The sequence below is a fragment of the Fundulus heteroclitus genome, chromosome 8 (genome assembly GCF_011125445.2).
Source record: "Fundulus heteroclitus isolate FHET01 chromosome 8, MU-UCD_Fhet_4.1, whole genome shotgun sequence".
NCBI classification, from domain to species: Eukaryota; Metazoa; Chordata; class Actinopteri; order Cyprinodontiformes; family Fundulidae; genus Fundulus; species Fundulus heteroclitus.
The window spans coordinates 26,211,259-26,225,207 of NC_046368.1; the positions used below are offsets into that span (position 1 = coordinate 26,211,259).

The window sequence follows — 13,949 nt, forward strand, 5'->3', positions numbered from 1 at the left end:
AAGAGCAAAACCTGCCGCACCGCCCTCTGGCGCCGACAAGGGTAACTGAGAAATAAAAATACAGTACACACTCACACACAGCATAGTTTGAAATCTATAAGACGAAGCGCGTTATCCGTGTGCACAATGAGCGGAATACCGGGGACTGCGGTGGTCCAGGTCACCAACCTGTCGTCGGCTGTGAGCAGCGAGCAGATGCGCACTCTGTTCGGCTTCCTGGGAGACATCGAGGAGCTACGTCTCTATCCCCCCGAGTAAGAGCCGCTTTTCCGGTCTGAGCTAGCTGGGCAAGGCCGCGGAGCTGCGGCCTTGTCAGGGCCTACACAAGCATTTATTATACGTAGCTCTCCCGAACGTGTTTTGTTTTTAATAATGAACCTTTCCTTTTGCTCTCCCTGTTCCTCCCACACAGCAACACCCCTCTGTCGTTCTCCTCCAAAGTGTGTTACATAAAGTACCGAGACCCCTCAAGTGTTGGGGTGGCGCAGCATCTCACCAACACTGTGTTTATAGACAGAGCTCTGATAGTGGTGCCCTGCGCAGAAGGTGAGTGCCAGCTGCTCGTTTTAGACCCGTCACAATAAAAAGCTGTGGACGTCTTCTCTGTCTGGCCTTCATTTCTGTGTTTATCCTGCCGGGGAAACGAGCACGGCTGGTGTGCGATAGCTTAGAGCAGGCATGGGCCGGTATGCAAACCTATTCATGCAAAATATAGGTCGAAAGCTGTTTTCCTATATTGCTTCTGATTTAGTGTAAAAAAAAAAAAAAATCAGGATTATTATTTTTAAAGCTAGATCTAAATAAAAATAGATCCCAAACACGTGCTAAAAATGTAACACGTTTTTCTCTCGTTGGGAGGGAAACTGTAGCCGCCTTCTTTCTGCCAGCTGACTGGCAGTTCAGCAATAGGGAGGGGAGGGGGGGCGTGTATGGAGCTAAACCAGTGGGCTTGCAATGACATGAAAAAAGAGATTTAGCATTAAAAAATTAAGTAAAGATTTATGATTTTATGCTGCAGCTTTTTTTCAACTAGCGATGTTTTCAGTGTCAGTGCAGAGTTCCTTCAGCTACACGTCACTATAATCATTAGCTATCTAAGCTAATGAGCATAATATAAATTAAAATAATAGCCTTTCTTTAGGTCGAGCAGCGGTACTTGACCGGACCTTTCCATAAGTTCACTGCAGGTAGAAGATGATGAGGAGTAGGCCCAAGAAGGAGCCTTCAATTTAGCCCTGACGGCAAAAATGTGCCAGTTTTTAGTGAAAACGTAGCTGAAGGAACTCTGCGGTGATACTGGGGGCATGAAATGAGAAAAGCATCATAAGTTTCTACTTTCTGACAATGTTTGGCTTTTCAACGTTTGATTTCACTAATCTTTTTTCAGTATCTCTACAAGCTGTCACCGGTTTAGCTCCATAGACGTGCTGCTGTCCTCTCTGGGTTATAGAGACGAAGAGAAAGAGCGGCCCCACCCGCTCTTTCTCTCACATCTTATTAAACGTAGACATGCACCAATCAGAAATGCAATGGGAGCTTGGTTCGGACATAAGCTGTGGGTTGTTGGGCATTAATACCGTATCGTTAATCCTGTAAGAAAATAACCCCCTTTTTTTAGGAGCTCCTGCTTCTAAAAACGTAAAAAAAAAAAAAAAATCATTCACAAAATAGTTTAATTACCCTTTTAGATTTTTAATAAACCAAACAAAGGATAAAGGTGCACACTGTTGGCTGATGCGTTTATAGAAGAAAAAATCATGGAAGTTATTAACGAGTTTAATAAACGGGGAGAGGATCACATTTATTTTAGTATTTAACCCGTCGACAGCGGATCAGAGGCGATCAAGACCAAGTGAGCGGCGCGTCTCTAATTAGGTTTTTAAAGCACAGGGGGCAGCGCGCGGTAACGTTTCAGGTTTTTAACCCTTTGGTCTGCCTCCATAGCAGAAACAGGCCCATGCCTAGATTGGATTTAATTGTTGGTCAGTATCTGACACGGGTGATGGGTCTAGCTATGGCCAACGCCTCCAAGCACCCACTTGGGGTCCTGTTTGGTGTCGCACTGGTTCTGGCAACCTTACCACGAACGCTGGACTGACCGAGTGGAATTGCAGCTTGTTTATCTAAAAAAAAAAAAAAAAAAAAAAATGTCACCAAATCCATTGCTAAAGAATAAACTCGGTCTTTTCCACTTTTTTATTTCTGTTTTTCTTTTTTTTTGGTGCTCTTTTTCCGTTAAACTCCCACCTCCTCCTCCTCCTTTTTTTTTGGCACCCCTGTGTACACTCTCAATGATTACACTTCTAACCTGATGCATTGTGTCCACGTGACTTGGTGCTGGATGGCTACTGAGTTTATTAATTTGGTTTTGTATGTTTTTTTTCTGTGTGATTATGTGTGCATATCAGATGACTAGACTGGCCCAGCTGTTACACTACACTAGCCTGAGTCAGGCATTGTTTTCCAAGCCACTATCCCCGATCGGGCCAACGCAGCCTTCAAGGGGGGGGATGTGACCCGGAGAATAGCCCGCAGAACCTTCCGAGATGGACACCTTGTCTCTTTTTTTTTTTTATTTTTATTTTTTTTTTTTTTTGTTTTGTTTTCGGTTTGTTTCCTTTTCATACTATCCCATGTTGTCCACTCTCTACTGTCTCTATCTAGAAACTGCAGGTTGTGTTTTATATTTGTTATTTTTTGTTTGTTATTTTGATTATTGTCCAACCCCCCCACTCCCCTCTCTCTCTCCGCTACAGCTGGAGCTTGTGTGTGATTGAATTGAGTCCAGGTTGCTCCGGCACAGCGGTGGGATATGTGCCACGCTAAAGATGCTATGAGGATCACTAACTCTTTTGTTCTCTTGTCTCCTACGTCTGTTGACGTAGTGAAGGGCTAGTCTTGGTGGAAAAAGTGAGCCCCAGGAATAAGTCATACATATATATATATATAAATCTATTTATCTTTTGAATCATGTGCACTTACTGATCTACTCCACACTGAACTAAAAGGCAACGTTTAGTGCTTCTTCTTCTTCTACCTGCCATTACCTCAGCACCGCTCTGATGTGAATGTTTAGTAATGACACAGAACTGATCAGTGTAGCGTCATGCTCTCTTTGTTATACATGCATTGATACATTGCTCTGTTCATGTTTTGCCTGACAAAGATGGTTGCCTGTCCCCCTGTATGCTCAGTTCCTTCTAGCTCTAGGCAAAATTGGGCAGTGCCTCGCAACATTGTTCCGACTCTCTTTTTTTTTTTCTGATTTCTGTCTCGTTTGCAACCAGGGGCTTCACCGTATTTGTTGGGATCGTGTGCGCCAGGCCAACACAAACAGTCAGGTTGTAGCTCTGGGTTTAGCTTTTAGGGAGATTTCTTCTTTTTATCTGCCAGAAGGTGACCGTTAACAAAAGTGTTGCCTTTTTTTTTGTCCAGAAAACAGGCCTTCTAAATGTGACAACAGCACCCCCTGCTGTTTGGTCTGTATCTGCGGACAGTAGTATGATGCGTACCTTTAATAGACTCCTGAAAAGTACAAAACTTAATGTAACGGAACTTTAATATTTATTATTAGTTATTTATTTAAATATTTTGCCATATGAGGTTCATATCTAGTTAAAAGTTGACTGCAAGTATGAGTTGAGCTAATATCTATCTCTCTCTCTCTCTCTCTCTCTCTCTCTCTCTCTCTATATATATATATATATATATATATATATATATATATATATATATATATATATATATATATAAAAAATAATGTTACTGTTATAAACTTAAAAGTGTGGCACATATATGTTATACATTTTAAAAGGGATTCTGGGTAATCCCAGAATCCCTTTTAATTCTGGGATTACCCAGAATTAAAAGGGGGGGGCAACAGAAAACATTTGAGAACCACTGGATTAAACTGAGCTCAGGGAGATGTTCCAGGATTTAATATTGATTTTTAACCAAACCTCAAGTATAAACCTCTCCAAAACTTTAACAACACCCGTCTGACTAATTCCCTGGTCCTATAGATGCTTTCTCCTCATTAATCTTCTCAGAGACCTTCAAATAACGGCTGTATTTATACTAGATTTACTAATTAGACGAGCTTCTGATGGCAACTAGCTGAACTAAAATGCAATCAAACCATTTTCCATCCAGCCACATCTATATCATCCTTTAGCTTTATGTTGGCCAGTCACAGACAGTCCCAGTAGAAATGATCTGAGTTTGTGACGGGACAAAAATGTGGAGAAGTGGAAGCGCTGCGAATGGTTTTGCAAGGCACTGCGTCTGTTTTATCGTCCTGCTCTGCAAGGAAGGTTATTATTGTTATCCACAGTGGCATGAGCACAATTCCTAATTGGTTGTTTTTTTTGGGTTTTTTTGTTTTTGTTTTTTATCTCTAGCATTTCCAAAGTTCTTAAAATTGTTGTTCTTTTCTGTATCTGATGTTCTGTGTGCTATTAGTGATGCAGCCATTGGGGTTGTCTTGTGTTGCACACCTTTCCAACACTGCGAAAACGATCGCCCCCCCCCTACCCCACGCGGAAAAGCAAGCGCCCATGCTTGATATCGTATGGTTCATGACCAATATGTTTCCAGTACAGGTGACCCATACATCAAAGTGTTGACTCATTCTCTGCATTGTTTGTTCTTTAAATGACCTTTACGAAAAGAAAGCAGCAAAACAAATGAGCAGTGCCCTTTTTTCTTTTTTTGAATAAAAAGCTATTCCTTTGCACTTTATGTTAATGCAGCATAGTGACTGAGGAGAGTAGTTTAGTGAAGTCCCAGTAAGGATGTTGGGTGTCCAGTACGCCATGAGTAGATGACTTTTTAGGCTGAATGGGGAAGTGTATGCTCTCTTTCTCTCTGGAATACAGTGGGATAAATGTGCAGACTTAGAGGAGACAGAGAGAAGCGCGCCTCCCCTGCCTTCCCTAACATCCGGCTTGTCCTGCAGGGAAAATCCCAGAGGAGGCCAAGGCTCTGTCGCTGCTGGCGCCTGCCGCCCCGGTGCCCAGTCTGATTCCAGGCGGAGGACTGCTGCCGATTCCCGCTCCGGCTCCTCTTCAGAGCATGAGTCCGCTTCAGAACGTGAGTCCTCTTTCATTTGGTGTGCCCCCCCTATCACCCCCCCCGGCCCCCCAAAAATCATGCACAGGTCAAATCTAACCTCTGTCTGTGTGGCTTCCACCTACAGCTGAGCCTCCCTTTAGTGAGTCGGATCACAGCGGTGCTCGACCCCACGGCGTCTGCGCTCTCCCAGCCTCCCCTCGTCGGAAATGTCGACCCCTCCAAGATCGACGAGATTCGGAGGACGGTTTATGTTGGAAACCTGAACTCGCAGGTATGGTTAAATATAAGTTTAAAGATGAATTTTCCACTTCTTGGGCTTACTCTCCTGTTCCCGTCCTAGTAGCGCGGAGCAGACTGGTATTCAGTCCTGAGTGCTCTGGTGGTTCAGCTTCGCTTCATACATGCACAACAATCTGCATCAAGCTGCATAGACTCACATGTGATCATGAGTTAAGACCTTTAATATAAAACAACCAGCACGTATTCATTCTGACTGCATTTTACATACAATTAGCCACATCTGGTCCTCTGTGGTCTTTTCACTGTTGAATACGTGAGGATATACCATTTCCTAGCTACTACGTACTTACAGCTATGTCTTTTCACTGCAAAAACGGATCTAAAAATAAGCTAAATGTTCTTGAACAGTGTTTTTGTCCTTGATTTGAGCAGGTAAATAAGATCATTTGCCAATGGAGTGAGTATTTTGACCCCTAAATTAAGATAATTAGACATCCTGCACTTGAAATAAGATGATGGAGATGAGTTGTTCCTATTTTAAGGGCAAAAATCTTATTCTATTGGCAGATCATCTTATTTACCTGCTCAGATCAAGGACAGATACACTAATTTTAAGATTTTTTTTTTCTTATTTTTAGTTCCGTGTTTGCAGTGTTGAAAATGTTACCACCACAAACCTCACTGTACTTTACTGGGATTTTCTACCAACTCAAAGTAGCTCAAAGCTGCTAACGTGTTCAGCTTTCTTTACTCCGGTACCCCTAAATAAAATCCAGTGTACCCAAGGGTCTTCAGAAGTCGACTATTAAGCTGAGTCCGCCTTGGTGTAGTTTAATCTCGCTATAGAGCGGCAGACAGCTGTGGGGTGGTGTGAGAGCTGAACTTTAACTTGTTGAAGTTTATCAAAAGTATGAATGAAGCCTGATGTTGTGGGCAGGGCGGACCAGAGCTGAATCTCTTGGCCTTCTTGGGTTTCACTATAAACTATCCGTGCACGTCACCCTGAGCAGATGCTCCTCGCTACGATGCAGTGGTGCTGCCAGCATGGAGCTGTGGTAATACTTTTATGTCCTGCAGATGGCTGACTACCATCCTGAGATCTTCTCTTTTTAACAACCTAAACGAAGGTTAAGAAGTGTTGATTTACCTACATCAGTGAAATCCCTATTTTCTGCTCAGCACAGCTTCAGTTCTCATGATGTAAAAGCATTTCATTTGTTTATAGGTGGATATATGATATAGATTTTAATTTTTTTTGCCCCAGACAACCACCGCAGAGCAGCTGCTGGAGTTCTTTAAGCAGGTGGGAGACGTGAAGTTTGTCCGGATGGCCGGAGACGAGACTCAGCCGACGCGCTTCGCCTTCGTGGAGTTCGTGGAGCAGGAGTCCGTGGCCAGAGCGCTGACTCTAAACGGCGTCATGTTTGGAGATCGGCCCCTCAAGTGCGTCCTCAGGCCCTCTCCTGTGAAACGCCTGTGTGTGTGTATGCTGTTTTGTTTAAGTTGAGTGGTGACGTCTGTTTCAGGGTCAATCATTCCAACAACGCCATCGTAAAGCCGCCGGAGCTGACGCCACAGGCTGCCGCCAAGGAGCTGGAGAATGTGATGAAGAGGGTGAGGGAGGCCCAGTCCACCATCGCTGCTGCCATAGAGCCGGGTAGGATGTCTGGATTTATGCTCTGTAACTCTGCCGGAGTTGTTTCCCCGTCCTTACCGAGAGATCTGCTTGTCCTCTAGCCGAGTCCAAAAAGCGCTCCTCCAGCCGCTCTCAGAGGTCACGGCGCTCCCGCTCCCGCACGCGCTCCCGCTCCCCCTCCAGATCACGCAGGAAAAGGTCCCGCTCCAAACACAGGTGCTCAGAGAGACTCTGACACGACGCTGCTACCGCGATGCTCAGTTGGTGACGTCTTGCTTTTTTTTTTGTCCCCTGCTGGTGGAGCAGACCGGCTCAAAGGTCCTGGCCTGGCGCTGACTCCCACGCTTCAAGGAGCGGTCACAAGAGGCGCTCTCGTTCCAGAGACAGGAGGCACGCCAGGAGTCGGTCCAGGTGTGGACACCTTTACAAACCTTCTCACTTTTTAAATCTAAAAGCTGGACAATAACTCATTTCAGACCGGAGTGGATGTCTCATTTTCTTAATTCAACTCATTTTGATCATTCTGTTGTTCCTTCATTCAGCAGTAGGGGTCGCCCTCTTCCCTGTTTTAATGTAACGATGACATAATTAAATATAAATATTGAACCATGGTTACAAAGCAAACGGGAGCAGTTTTTTTTATAGGGATTCATAATATGGTAGATATATTATCGTCTATTTTTTTTTCATTAGGGGCCACAAGAGGAGGAGCAGAGATCGGTCCAAAAGCCCTCGACGGAAACCAAGATCGCCTTCACCAAAACGGCAAGTCCATCACCTTTCAGGCCCCCAGTGCGCCTGCTGCTCCACATTTCCCCTCATGCTCGGTGTCTAATAGTCTGGTGTGTCCGTTGGTCTCCTTTTAGAAGTAAAAGGGAGAAGAGGAGGGAGCGCAGCAGAGACAGAAAGGAGCGATCCACGTCCAGGAAGAGGAGTCGCAAAGACGAGGACCGGATACAGAGCAAGTCCAAGACAACAAAGGTGAACAGGCTTAGTCTTTTGTCTCTCAGCACTCCTGTCAACAAATCCCACAGTATGAATGGAGAAAAAAAATCACATGTTGAACCAGGTTCAGTAAGATAATAAACCTAAACGCAAGATTTAGGTTTACTAAATTCAGTTCAGTTTTAATTTAAGTCTTATCTGTCAATTCAAATTTAACTAACTAGATTTTTTTACCCTTTCTAAACACGTTAACAAAAACAAAAGAGAAAAATGTGCTGCTGGTTCATGGATAGAATAGCTTTTAATCCCAGAGACAAAGAAGGAATTACACGATTTTATGCATAAACCCATGTAACCCTAACCTCGACCTGATTTCTATTCAACCCAATGAGTGCACACTCTCATTGCACCACTTTCTGGTTTTAGTGATCTTTTTGTTTCTGTAAAAGACTTGAAAGTGTCTCAGACTCAAACGTAGCGACTGTAAAGCAAAGTAAAAGCTCCGATCCAAACATCAGCACCACGCTGAGTGTTTGACAGCATTTAAACCAGCAACAGGCCCATTCCTGCTTCTTTCACATCGTTATGACTAGATGAGGCGTCCCTGATGCAGAGCGGCATTAGTGTGGACCACCACAGATGGTCCTGACCCCCCACCTCTCCAACATTCAGCTAATCTGGTTTCTGCAGCAAATATTTCCACTCCTCTTAAGGTCGTTGCAGATGAGAACAAAACAACCCACTTTTAGCTTACGGTAGAGAAGAGATCCACCCAAGTGATAGCTTTGAGAGAAAAAATGATGACACCTTTTCTGGTTATCTTTCTCCATCATCTAATCTGATGAGAGCAATCTGAACATTTACTGCTCTGACAGCTGAGAAGATGTCCACAGAAACCTGCAGAACTCTGCATGACTGCAACAAGCAGAAGTCTGCAAGACAAACACTTCACACTTTTTTTTCTCTCCTTTTTTTTTTTTTGTTTGAAGTGTGACAAAGCTACATTTTTCTTCTCTTTTTGAAGGAAACGGAGCCGTTTGCGTCAAACTCTGTCAAACCTGATGCCGTTTTTGGCTGAAATGATCCTAAACATGCCTCCACACCAAACGCAGAACAGCATCTGTTCCTCGCTACGGCTATTTTCTTCTTTCCCAAGCAGTTAACAATATATTTGAACTGTACTACATTTACAAGCTATGTTGTTAATACAGGAAGTACCTCTGCAGACATTAAGCATTCTCAGATGTGTCTAAATAAGGCCAGTGATGTCCCGTAGAAAGCTGGACCCTGACCACGCGCGTTTTGTAGCCATCAGAAGCCTGGCCGCATATTCAGCCATCCTTCAGGGTCAGAACAACGCTTTTGTCTGTTTAAAGCACAGAGCCGACTCTTCCACTGAGCTTTCTCTCTAGAAACCTTATTTTGACCCGCTTTATCCATTACATAACTTATCCGTTACTCTTTCAGAACATTCATGTAAAACTGGCCTCGCCGTGGCCCGTCTCATTCACTCTGTATCGATTTTTATGCGCAGCCCTAATGACCAAAGATTAATATCGATGTTTTTAAATGCGATGCAATGACGATATTCTGGCTTTCAATATCGATATATTTGTCAACCTATAGGGGGCGTTATTACAGCGCCATTACTGTCCACAGCGAGGAAGTGCAAGTGAGACGAATTTGCGGAATGGCCGACAGGATTTTAATAGTGCCTTCATCCCTAAAATTACACGTTTAGGAACATTTTTGGTTTTTGTAATACATTTTGTTGATTGAATGACTTTAGGCATTAATTTGAAAGTAATAAATATCGATACTGGTGTCACATCATGCTGAGATATGTATCTAGAATCGTATTGTATCGAGAATGGTATCGAATCGGCTCCTCCTAGATAATTCCCAGCCCTACTGGTCATATTAAACTCTAGGACAGGGGTGTCAAACATACGGCCCGCGGGCCGGATCCGGCCCACCCAACTATTTAGAAGAGCTCATCAGATTTGACTTTCACAAGTGGAGCAGTACTGTATCCGCTTGATTTATGAATGTGAATAGTTTTATTATGATTCATGCGGGGGACTATCTCAAATGATATGGACACTACAATGGGAAAGTAGGAGAGAAAAGGAAGAACAAGAAGAAAAAAACAAAAGGTGAAAGAAAGAGGAGATAAAAGGAAGAGAATGATAAAAAAAAATTATTGAAAAAAAAAACATGTACTTCTTTTAATTGAAAATCTGCAGTTCCTTTATTGTCCACGAGGGGCGCTGTGTTTTAATTAGTAGATTAAGCTTCAGGTGTGGAAAAATTTAAATAATTTCTTAGTTTTTATCTGTTTGATGTATTTTGTCGTGCAGGACGGTGTTTTTAAGTTCCAAAAAATGTGAATAAATGTTTTTCAACATTGTACAATCACTGTGATCACTTCTTATGCATAATGCACAAGTAAATGTTTAACTGAGTAAAAGTATTGTTGAAATTGCACATACTTTTCTTAAAAACGCTGAGGTTATTCATAATATATTGTGTAAAAGTGAAATTAATTTAATTGAGATCAGATTAAGCTGTATGCAGCCCCTCAACCAAAATGAGTTTGACACCCCTGCTCTAGGAGGAAGTGTTTATTTCTCTGACCAGACAAACTGTTTTGCATTAATATCAACAGCAATAAGTATTGATTTTACGTTGTAACCCCTGGCTCCCTTTCACTCAGCAGGACTACAAAAGGGGAAAAAAGGAGGCGTATAATAGCGACCGAGACGGCTCGGTCAGTCCGAGTGAACACGTGACATCATCACCGTGCGCCCAGCACAACGGCAGCTACAAGACTCACAGCGACAAGGACGCGTTTCTGGGTAGGAATGCAACCAAGTGAAACGAAGCCTGCTCGTGTCTCCCTTCGTCCCTCAGACGCGTCATCGCTCACCTACACCTCATCACCAGTTTCTTCCTTTTCATACTATGAACTCCTGGAAACCCAAAAGGATTCTGACGTTGAGCTCATTTTCCTGCCTGGAGGACGGTGTCCCACACAGGCTCACTCCTCTCAGACTAAAAGCCCGTTCAGGTCATCCTAACTGCAGCGCTTGTTTCAAAGCGGGTGAAGATGGATGACGTGACGTGGCAGAAAGCCTGCAGTGTCAGGGCACGGAACAGGAAACTGTAGTGGCAAAGCTGCTGAGATCTACCGTGAAATGTTGGAAACATGGAGCACCGAGTCAGCTGAAGAGGGAAGGAACACATTAAGACTTTTTTTGTAAGTCTGTATTTTAACTGTGGCTTTGTCTTTGACTGTAAACTTCATTATTGGCAGTGTTTGTCATATTCCATTATGTAAACCCTGTCCTCAAAATAAATTTCAAATCTGAAAAGTACTGGTATGGAATAACGGATATTCATGAAAAGCTGAAACACGATCTGATTTTTGTTTTTGTTTTTTGACACAGTGTAACCCTGGTAAAAGTGAGAGGTAGAGCCCATTTAGCTTTTAAATGTTTTCCTTACCAGAAATGGTTAAAAAGAGCCAAACTGGTCCTTTTTTTCCCCTCCACAGTATTATAAAAACGCGGTAGTCGTCCATCAGCCAGCTGACTGGCAGTGCACAGGAACATCATTTCTACGCTCCAAAGTCCAGCAGTCTCTCTGACGTCTCAGTGAAAGGATGTGTTAGCGGTTTGGAAAGCGTTACTTTAAAGGTGTTTGGCTTCTTTATACCAGTAACCGACCCGTGCTCCTCGCTCAAAACCACATGTGTGCAGCAACGATCTGCTGAATAGGTGATAAAAAACAAACTGTCCTAACCTCTGTCTTATTTATTTAGACTAAATGAATGCCAGCAGGTACACGAGAGGCTGTTCATGCAAAAAATTGTTGAGGTGAGGGAATGGGTGGCACAACTATTAATGATCTGCAACGATTAAAAACTGGTTCGATTCTGTGAGTTTCTTTTTATTACGTCCACCAAATCAGTTGTGACTACGTTTGGCCTTTTTTCATATGTAGTCTTAGCCAGATCCAGTAGAGGGTAGTTTCACCAGAACCACGGCTGTATATTTATGGGTTTGTAAGGAAACCGTAAATTACTGAAATATTTAAAACTACTAAATAAAAAAAGGATCCCAGTAACAGGATTGACAGCAGCAGTAATGTTGAATCTCATTTAATTTTTTTCTTAAGTTCATGGTTTAAATGTTTAAAGAATGATTTGATCCAACATTATTCTAATGCAAAAAAAATAAAATAAAAGGAAGTCTGAAAGCAACTCCAGTAAACCTTCATTAATCTAGAAACAGGTTAGGGCTTCGTTTTGACTGGGAGAAACCAGTTTTTTTTTTTTTGTTTTTTTTCTCTGCAGATTCTGAAAAGCTTATTTATTTTTGGGTGGACAGTTGAAGGAAGATATGATCTTTGAGGTTTGTGAATCGTTTTTGTTCATCTTCCTTGCCCCCGATTTCTGCACCATATAGTGACTCAGTTGTCCTACAAGATCTGCAGAGACACCAGCGCCACCAGGTTTTTTTTTTTTTTTTTTTTTTACTTGTTCTAGATGTAGGCCTCATTCACATTTATGTAAAAGTAGCCACAGCAACGTCCATGTTTCATTCTTCTTCTGCTGTAACGCCGCGAGACAAATCCTTTCTGTCTTTCATACCGTGTCGCCCTGACGACGCTGACATGTCCCAGGTCAGCAAAGGGTACGGAAGCACAGAGGGGTCAAAAAGTGCCTAGATTACAATTGTACAGCAAACCAATAAGATGTTGACTCATTTGGATGTTTTGCAAATACGACTAATCAGATGTTATATTAAAGTATTGTGGGCTGTCGGAACAGACTAAACATTTATTGGATGCTTTTATCTTTTTACCCTGTGATTTGATGTGTTGCTCTAATTATTAAACGCGTGCTTGTCCAAACATTATTTCCACAGCGGCAAACAGATCTGGAGGGATATTTTTTTTTTTCTAGCCTTATTTTAAATGGTTTACGTTTTACTTCCACTTCTGTCTGAAATAATGAGCTTCAAGATTTTGGAAAGAAATCATTTCAGGCTCATCTGCCAATATGTGAAAAATGTACTTTTTTTTTTTTTTTAAATGTGTTGATATTTTCCACATTTGATGGTTTCTTGTCCAGGGGAATTCCAGGAGTGATGCTGTGTTTAGGATTCGATGTAACGGTTCAGTAAAATATTTTACGAAATGTTTGGATGTATGTACATATTATTCTTTAGTTGGAACCTAAAATATGTTTTGTTTGCAAAACCTCTCAATAAAGAGACTTTTCACTCAGACGTTTTTTTTTTTGGTTTTTTTTTTTTGCTTGGTTGGCTCACAGTGTAACAGAGACTAAAGTAATATTTGGTCAAAACCTTATCTGCCATGCTTTTAACATATTCATATTATGGACAAGCAGTAACTTTTATAGAGATTCATGCTTTAAGGTTGATGCGCTTCAAACTTAATGTCTATCAGCTTTTAGCGAGAGTCGCAGAATAAATCACAATAGTCATCGCATTATTGGTGTGTAGCATATTGGACGTTTTGGCTCCAATATTTGGTCGGATATTACATTTTAACAGCTACACATGTAAAGTCATATATGCCGATAATTTGTGACACGGATGAACTAATGGTGCTGAATTCGGATACTTGGTGGGTATCTTTAGTGGGTGAGATGCTGTAGCTGACAAAAAATGATGGCGACAACGGGATAAGAGAAAATAGAAAAATATGGATTAATCGTAATCAGTATTTTCATCGTCCATGTTTGCTGTATTATTGGCACCGTAGTGAAGCAGCCCTAATTTCCATGATCTAAACCAACGAAAACGCACTCTGTGAGCCTGGGAAGTATTTTGTTACATTAGAAATTCTCTATTGTTAATTTAAGTGTTTGATTTGCTTGTTGAGAAGTCAATGTTTTTACACCTCATATATTATTAATCAAATTAAACCCAGTGAAATCACCTGCTGAGATTTTGCTGTGATTTGGTCCCCGTAGCAATACTTTCCATACATCTAATAAAAATTTAAAAAAAGTTTTTCTTTAAGC

The 13,949-nt window shown here is 42.0% G+C and overlaps 1 protein-coding gene across 4 annotated transcripts; it reads left to right on the forward strand.

Annotated features, from left to right (window-relative positions):
- srek1 (splicing regulatory glutamine/lysine-rich protein 1) lies at window positions 1–13,186 on the forward strand. 4 transcript variants are annotated; one of them, XM_012865434.3, is made up of 11 exons: window positions 1–254; window positions 413–546; window positions 4,958–5,091; window positions 5,198–5,344; window positions 6,578–6,756; window positions 6,840–6,970; window positions 7,051–7,165; window positions 7,256–7,360; window positions 7,643–7,714; window positions 7,816–7,930; window positions 10,611–13,186. In XM_012865434.3, exons 1-11 carry the CDS (start codon window positions 127–129, stop codon window positions 10,770–10,772), a joined length of 1,422 nt encoding a protein of 473 aa, XP_012720888.2. In that variant the 5' UTR covers window positions 1–126; the 3' UTR covers window positions 10,773–13,186. The 4 variants fall into 4 exon arrangements, with proteins under 4 accessions (XP_012720888.2, XP_012720894.2, XP_021173768.2 ...); XM_012865440.3 differs by having other exon boundaries at window positions 2–254; window positions 10,614–13,186; XM_021318093.2 differs by lacking the exons at window positions 1–254; window positions 413–546 and adding exons at window positions 912–2,910; window positions 4,462–4,601.
- The last annotated feature ends 763 nt before the right edge of the window (window positions 13,187–13,949 follow it).

Coding starts and splice junctions, on each gene's coding strand:
- srek1 (XM_012865434.3), top strand. CDS start 127: ATGAGCGGAATACCGGGGACTGCGGTGGTCCAGGTCACCAACCTGTCG. Junction 6,757..6,839: donor TTTGGAGATCGGCCCCTCAA/GTGCGTCCTCAG, acceptor CGTCTGTTTCAG/GGTCAATCATTCCAACAACG. Junction 7,931..10,610: donor GCAAGTCCAAGACAACAAAG/GTGAACAGGCTT, acceptor CCTTTCACTCAG/CAGGACTACAAAAGGGGAAA.